The sequence below is a fragment of the Cynoglossus semilaevis genome, chromosome 10, assembly GCF_000523025.1.
Source record: "Cynoglossus semilaevis isolate Cse_v1.0 chromosome 10, Cse_v1.0, whole genome shotgun sequence".
In the NCBI taxonomy this organism is placed as follows: Eukaryota; Metazoa; Chordata; class Actinopteri; order Pleuronectiformes; family Cynoglossidae; genus Cynoglossus; species Cynoglossus semilaevis.
The window spans coordinates 3,017,334-3,025,086 of NC_024316.1; the positions used below are offsets into that span (position 1 = coordinate 3,017,334).

Here is a 7,753-nt window from a genome sequence, read left to right on the forward strand (position 1 = left end):
TTGAAGTTTTGCGCAGCTTGCAGAATTAAATGTTTTCACTCTTCTCTCCCTTAGACTCTGTCACATGAACCCAAAGTACTTCAGGAAGGCTTATGCCAACTGGACAGTATTCTGACCTCTCTTGAGCCACTCCATCGACCCATCGAGGTGCCTGGTGGATCTGTGCTTCTCAGAGAGCTGGCTAATGCAGGTCACGTCACTGATGCCACGTTGTCTGCCCACGCCACACCTCTTCTCCATGCACTTACGGCAGCGCATGCCTACATCCTCATGTTTGTCCACACCTGCAGAGTTGGACAGGTAATTATATACTGATGCATATGTTCTCATTAAACTGGATTCTAATGCCCTCGCATGACTGTAGTAACTCCATGTAAATGTGTGGAATCTGAAACATGAATGAAACCTCTCACATGTATTCTACTTATACTTTGGAACTGTTTTACCTGACATATTTTACTTGAGTCATGTTGCTAATATGTGTGTTTTTACCTTTGTGAGTTTTAAACTTAAACTAAAAAAGTTACTTCCTATGTAATCACCTGACTACCTGCCAAAAGATGAAATGGTAAACATATATTAAAGTTTAAAATAATGTTCACCAAAGTTTAAATGCACTCTCAAAAATTGTCTGCATTTGTGCAAATAAAGGGGTTTTTCATACTGCTTGTTTAAATTTCTTTTGTTCTTCAACAGAGTGAAATTCGAGCAATTTCAGTCAACCAATGGGGCTCCCAGCTTGGCCTGAGTGTTCTTAACAAGCTCAGTCAGCTCTACTGCTCTCTGGTGTGGGAGAGCACAGTGTTGCTGTCCCTGTGTACACCCAACAGGTGAATTTCTTAACCTCAACTCCTTTTGCTTTATATTTTGCAGTCTTTGTCTTTGCAGCTTAAAAACAGTTTAATTGTTCTCAACAGCCTTCCACCAGGGTGTGAATTTGGCCAGGCTGACATGCAGAAACTGGTGCCTAAAGAGGAGAAGCCATCTGGCAGCACTGCAGCAGCCACTGCCTCTGGTTCCAGAAGAACTGGTACTAACCATTTAACCCCAAACTGGCAGCATTGTGTCCTGTTATGTTTAGCTAAGAACATACCGCTTTAAATGTGTTCTCCTCTTAGCAGAGTCTGATGCAGCCTCAGTAGATTCTTCTGCCAGTGGGTTGCTGGAAGGCATGGGTCTGGATGGGGACACTTTAGCTCCCATGGAGACTGATGAACCCACTGCAACAGATCCTAAGGCCAAGTCCAAACTTACACCAGCTATGGCCACTCGCATCAAGCAGATCAAACCTCTGCTCTCTGGTGAGAATACTATTCAATTTTTTTTAAATAAGTATATTTAAATAGTTCTTCTTTTCTTCATTTTTTTTTCTATTGTGTTCTTGTCAGCTTCATCTCGATTAGGCAGAGCCCTAGCTGAACTCTTTGGCCTGCTGGTGAAGCTTTGTGTGGGCTCTCCAGTTCGCCAACGTCGCTCCCACCACGCCACAAGCACAGGAACTACACCGACACCTGCTGCCCGGGCCACTGCCTCTGCTCTCACCAAGTTGCTCACTAAGGGACTAAGTTGGCTACCACCGCCCTACACACCTACCCCTCGATTTAGGTAAGAGCAGATGAAAACCTTTCCTTATGCCTTTTTTCCATTTAACTGCATTGCACTCAAAGCTCTTGTCTGCTGTTTCTTCTTTCTGCAGGTTGACATTCTTCATCTGCTCAGTGGGTTTTACATCTCCCATGTTGTTTGATGAGAGAAAATACCCATACCATCTCATGCTGCAGAAGTTCTTTTGCTCAGGAGGACACGATGCCTTATTTGAGTGAGTCTTGCCAATAAAGAACTCTTCACTTTTTCAAAAGTGGTATTGTCAATTGTGCAACAGCACTCAAGTTGGTTATTAATCTTTTGCAGAACATTCAACTGGGCCCTGACTATGGGTGGAAAAGTGCCAGTGTCTGAGGGTCTGGAACATGCTGATCTGCCAGATGGAACAGGGGAATTTCTTGATGCCTGGTTGATGCTGGTGGAGAAGATGGTGAACCCAAGCACTGTGCTAGACTCACCTCACTCTCTACCAGCAAAAATGCCTGGAGTCACACCATCAGTGCCCCAGTTCAGTGCACTCCGGTTCCTCATAGTCACTCAGAAGGTTAGTGTCCACATGTGTCCCTGCTCCTGGTTTTCATTACGGCTTTAGTGATTGTTCTGAAAACTGGAGCCACTATTACAATAATTTACTCAGTGGATGTTTCATCATCATCATTACACTGTAAACCTACTGCTTTATTTACTATTATGTTTGGCCGCAAGCATTTATGACCTTTTTTTTTAATAAACTATAAACTAATAACGCAGCACTTAAGTTTATACTGTACACTAAATGATGTGGAAATTAAAACATCTTCCATAGGGCTTACCCAATATGAAAACATGCAAGAGTATTAAAAAAAATAGGGCCTTAACTCAGAGTGCATGTTGATTATATTAACAAAGTCTCTTTGTCATCAAGGCTGCATTCAGCTGCATTCGCAGCCTATGGAACAGGAAGCCCCTTAAAGTGTATGGGGGCAGAATGGCTGAGTCAATGCTGGCTATACTCTGCCACATCCTGAGAGGGGAGCCAGTCATTCAGGAGCGCCTGGCCAAGGAGAGAGAGGGTACAGTGCGTGCAGATGAGGAAGCAGCGCCTGCTAGTTCTTTAGGGCCCACTGTGGCTCCGGGAGCACCACCAGCAGGTGGAGATGCGCAGCCAGCCGCTAGGACAAGTTCTGGAGGAACAGCAGGAGGAGCCGCTGATGATTCAAGCAGCTCCACTCCCCGCCGTGAACCACAGGTCAACCAGTCTCAGCTCACACAGGTGGGGTGGCAGTGTTTCTTACACACTTAATTCTGAGTGGATGAATACAACCCTAACCTTTAAACTGAAGAAAGTGACAACTTTTGTTTATCATTCAGATTGATTTACACCAATGTTCCCTCAAAGTAAAATCTCCATCTTTGTTTGTTTTTGTAGTTAATGGATATGGGCTTCTCAAGAGAACATGCCATGGAGGCCTTATTGAACACAAGCACCATGGAGCAGGCCACAGAATATTTACTAACCCACCCTCCCCCACTTCTTGGTGGTGCTGTGAGAGTAAGGCTTCTTTTTTAAAGCATATTTCAATTTTATTAACTTTGTATCTGAAAAAGTAAAACATGTTATTTTAAAAATTATTTAGGATCTCAGTATGTCTGAAGAGGATCAGATGATGAGGGCCATTGCCATGTCACTCGGACAAGAAGTCACCATGGAGCAGCGCTCTGATTCTCCTGAGGTCAATGAGCTGAAATTACTTAAAACACTGTGGGCCCTAAACTGCCTGAACTTTCAAAACCTAATTTTTAAGTTTATTTCTCCATGCCTCAGGAAGCAGCACGTCGACGCGAAGAGGAGGACCGGAGAGCAAGGGAGCGAGCAGAAGAGGAGGAGGCCCGCTGCTTGGAAAGATTTATGGAGGCAGAGCCACTAGATCCTCAGGAGCTTCACACCTTCACAGACTCAATGCTGCCTGGATGCTTCCATCTCCTGGATGAACTACCTGATACAGTCTACAGACTCTGTGATTTGCTGATGACTGCCATTAAAAGAAGTGGCCCTGAGTACAGAGATTTAATCCTTGGCCAGGTTGTTCACCAGGTAAGACTTTTTTTCATATTGCTACATGGGATTTGCATAACTGAACTTCTGCTGCTCAGTAGAAGCCCATGTTGTTCATAACCTAATTATGATCACGTGTTTATATCAAGGTGTGGGAGGCAGCCGACGTTCTGATCAAGGCGGCTGAACCCCTAACAACCAGTGACACTAAGACAGTGTCTGAGTGGACCAGACAGATGGCCACACTGCCACAGGCTTCCAAACTGGCAACAAGAATTCTGCTGCTCACGTTGCTCTTTGAGGTAACATAAAAAATGTACTTGATCTTCATGTAAGCTTTAAAATGTCACTTGTAGAAAATTTTAATATTCAACTTTTTTGGCAAAACCCTGACCTGAATTTAATTGTCTCTTCTGAAGGAGCTGAAACTGTTGGGTGCAAGAGTTGTGGAGAACAGTGGAATTCTTAATCTGCTAATAAAGTTGCTTGAGGTTGTACAACCCTGCCTGCAGGCTGCAAAAGAACAGAAAGACATTCAGACACCAAAGTGAGTTTTGCTCATCACTACATATCACCATTGTTGTTGTCATTATACTTTTAATTTATGATATGGCTTTTTCTGCAGGTGGATCACACCAGTTTTGTTGATTATTGACTTCTACGAGAAAATGGCAGTCTCTTCAAAGCGCAGAGAACAAATGAACAAGGTATATATTATAATTAGAGGGAAAATACAAAGAGAATTGCATGAACCGCTTCTAATTTTTTTCCTGTTTTCTTTACCTTAAGTATCTGCAGCCTAATGGGAATAACTGGCGTTGGTTTGATGACCGCTCCGGTCGTTGGTGCAGTTACAGCGCGTCAAACAACAGCACTATTGACTCAGCGTGGAGGGCTGGGGAGACCAGTGTCCGCTTTACAGCTGGGCGCCGGAGATACACTGTGCAGTTTAACACAATGGTGCAGGTAAACAAAGACAGCTTTGTGACTTGTTGGAAAAGAAAGAGATAACTTTTGTTTGCTTTTTGTAAAAATCAATACTTGTCTGATGCTTTTATTATTTATTATTATATCCATGCTCTTCTCAGGTCAACGAGGAGACGGGTAACAGGAGGCCAGTTATGCTGAACGTCCAAAGAGTTCCACGTTTGCCCAAACCTGTCAAGACTGGCAGCATAACAGACTCTGAGAGAGAAGAGACGGACAGAGGCAAAGCAGAGGAAACCCAGACCGACCTTGAGTTTGGGTCCACCACTCTTCCAATAAGCACTCCAAAGCGGGATTCCAGCCAGCTAAAAGAAACAACCTCAGGCCCCTCATCCTCCTTGGAGTCAGATTATTCACAGGGCTCTGATATTGTTGTAAAAGGCCTGTCAGAGGACATGACCACCGTCCTCATACGGGCCTGTGTCAGCATGATTAGTGTCCCTGTGGATCCCGACACTCTCCATGCCACACTGCGTCTCTGTTTGCGCCTAACACGCAACCATCACTACGCTATGATGTTTGCGGAGTTGAAGAGCACACGGATGCTTCTAGGGCTGACTCAGAGCTCTGGTTTTAATGGCTTCACTCCACTTGTTACTCTTCTCTTCAGACACATCATAGAGGATCCTGCCACACTGAGACACACAATGGAAAAGGTGTGTACAGTAGTCATTTAAATTGAATGACATTATTCTACCTTAACTTTACTGATACCAAATGTTGTTGACAAAATCTTTAATGTTTAAATAGGTTGTAAGGTCCGCAGTGACCAGTGGAGCAGGCAGTACAACGTCAGGAGTGGTGTCAGGCAGCCTTGGTTCCAGAGAAATCAACTATATTCTTCGTGTTCTGGGCCCTGCAGCCTGCCGTAACCCTGAATGTTTTGCAGAAACTGCTAGCAATTGCGTTCGCATTGCCTTGCCCGCACCACGCGGAGCTGGAACTGGTGAGTGTCAATGTTTTTGATAGACTCTGATGCATTTTATTATATTTAAAGCTTATTTAACTGGGAATTTGCTTTCGGTTAGTACTATATTGATTTTATCCTCTCCCACAGCATCTGATGATGAGTTTGAGAACCTTCGTATTAAGGGGCCCAATGCGGCTCAGCTAGTAAAGACAACTCCCCTCAAACTCTCACCTTTACCAACTATTCCTGACACAATAAAGGAGGTCATTTATGACATGCTGAATGCTCTGGCTGCCTACCATGCTCCAGAAGAACGTAAGATGACAACATTAAGAGGATTTTTTTTTTTTGCAGTGCTTAAATATTCCATTGAGCCTAAATTTTGCTTTGGTGTTTGATAAAGCGGAGCGTCCAGAAGAACGGGCAGCTGCAGTTCCTGGTGCTCAAGACCTGTGTCAGATACTGCAGGATGTTGGTGATGATGTTTACCAACAATACCGTCTTACCCGTCAGGGCAGTGACTTTGACTCCCAGTCTGCATTCCACATAAATGTGAGTCTAAGTAACATGTATTATGTGAAACTGACTTGTCAGGCTTTTGTTTCACATTTGTTTCTCTGAAATGTCTGCCTACTTCTAAAGATTTAGTTTGAAAAAAATTAGTTCATTTTTTAATCTGCAACTCTCGTTTTGTTTAGTCATCAAGGAACAACATAATTTTCCATTTAAGTAGCAAAGAATTCCCCCTTTTATGTAGTAACAATAGATTCAGTTCCTCCTATTTTAATAAATGAGTCATGTCTCTTCCTGTTAGACTCGGGTGTTTGCTGCTGATGGAGCTGTGGCTGAGACTTCACAATCCGGTACACCACAAGGAGAAGGTGAGAAACTAATCTGTACTGTATTATTTTGCAGGATAATGTATGCAGGATATCTTCTATGATTGTTTGAAGAAGTTAAGCTCCCATTGAAAGTGTTTTCTTTTGCTATGTCACTATCCATGCAAGAAAGTTGTCACATAACCATACGGTAAATATTAAACAGGAGTCTAATTTATTTATTTATTGATGGCTATAAAAAATACGGAAGCTGCCGTATTTCCTAAAAAAGTTTTTGAGCCTTTTGTTTGTATTAGACTATGAGAGCTTCACTTCATCTCATTCTTTTTGGTTCTATTCCTCTGAAGCCTCAACACCAGAAGAGATGCGGGAAGAGAAAAAGGACCAGGAGGGAGAGAAGGCCACCAGTTCAGAAGAGAGTAAAGCAGCTAAAGTGAAGGCCAGCAAACCTCTGATGCCAACTTCCACCATTCTGAGACTACTGGCTGAACTGGTGCGCTCCTATGTGGGCATTGCCACCTTAATTGCCTCCTACTGCTACACTGCTGGACAGTCGGAGCTCATTAAGGAGGTGGGTGGTTGTAATCTTTCAGTATGCTTTTTGCTTTTTGGTGTCCTTCCTTTAACAATTGAATGGTGTTTGATCACTCCACCAGGACTGCAGTGTTTTAGCCTTTGTGCTTGATCACTTGCTGCCCCATACCCAAAACTCGGAGGACAAGGACACGCCAGCCCTCGCACGTCTCTTCCTTGCCAGCCTGGCAGCTGCTGGCACTGGCACTGATGCCCAGGTGGCACTTGTCAATGAAGTAAAGGCTGCACTCAGTAGAGCGCTAGCCATGGCAGAAGGAGCTGAAAAACATGCCAGGTAAACAATAATACTAATAAGAAATTTGATTTAATTGATTATTTACTTGAATGTGTGCTAGCGAAACTCACGTTCTAATTAATAGCCTTAATGCACTTATTTCACAGGCTTCAGGCGGTCATGTGCATAATCAGCACCATCATGGAATCCTGTCCCTCCACCTCCAGTTTCTACAGCACAGCAGCAGCCAAAACACAACACAATGGCATGAACAATATCATCAGGCTTTTTCTTAAGAAGGGACTGGTTAATGACTTGGCTCGTGTACCTCACAGCTTAGATTTATCCAGGTAACTGATACAACTGTGCATTATTTAAACTGCCTATTGGTTTTGCTTGTATGCCAAAAGTATTCTATTTATAAAGAGGATATGCATTTCCTTGTGGAAATTGTCAAAAACCTTATGCAAAATATCTTTTGTATCATTTTGAAATAGTCCCAACATGGCCAACACAGTGAATGCTGCTTTGAAGCCTCTGGGGACATCTTCCCCCATTGTTAACCCAGC

At 43.4% G+C, this 7,753-nt stretch overlaps 1 protein-coding gene across 1 annotated transcript in view; it reads left to right on the forward strand.

Moving 5' to 3' along the window:
• Positions 1-7,753, forward strand: part of huwe1 (HECT, UBA and WWE domain containing E3 ubiquitin protein ligase 1) — a 30,292-nt gene that overhangs the window by 8,434 nt on the left and 14,105 nt on the right. The window contains exons 25-48 of the mRNA XM_025059414.1: positions 55-300; positions 697-830; positions 918-1,030; positions 1,119-1,301; positions 1,389-1,605; positions 1,697-1,819; positions 1,912-2,149; positions 2,510-2,857; positions 3,014-3,136; positions 3,222-3,317; positions 3,410-3,679; positions 3,790-3,942; positions 4,060-4,187; positions 4,266-4,347; positions 4,430-4,606; positions 4,729-5,283; positions 5,378-5,573; positions 5,685-5,852; positions 5,941-6,089; positions 6,352-6,418; positions 6,724-6,947; positions 7,033-7,244; positions 7,352-7,534; positions 7,682-7,751. Coding sequence (XP_024915182.1) covers positions 55-300; positions 697-830; positions 918-1,030; positions 1,119-1,301; positions 1,389-1,605; positions 1,697-1,819; positions 1,912-2,149; positions 2,510-2,857; positions 3,014-3,136; positions 3,222-3,317; positions 3,410-3,679; positions 3,790-3,942; positions 4,060-4,187; positions 4,266-4,347; positions 4,430-4,606; positions 4,729-5,283; positions 5,378-5,573; positions 5,685-5,852; positions 5,941-6,089; positions 6,352-6,418; positions 6,724-6,947; positions 7,033-7,244; positions 7,352-7,534; positions 7,682-7,751 — 4,455 coding nt within the window. The remainder of the gene's footprint in view (positions 1-54; positions 301-696; positions 831-917; positions 1,031-1,118; positions 1,302-1,388; positions 1,606-1,696; positions 1,820-1,911; positions 2,150-2,509; positions 2,858-3,013; positions 3,137-3,221; positions 3,318-3,409; positions 3,680-3,789; positions 3,943-4,059; positions 4,188-4,265; positions 4,348-4,429; positions 4,607-4,728; positions 5,284-5,377; positions 5,574-5,684; positions 5,853-5,940; positions 6,090-6,351; positions 6,419-6,723; positions 6,948-7,032; positions 7,245-7,351; positions 7,535-7,681; positions 7,752-7,753) is intronic.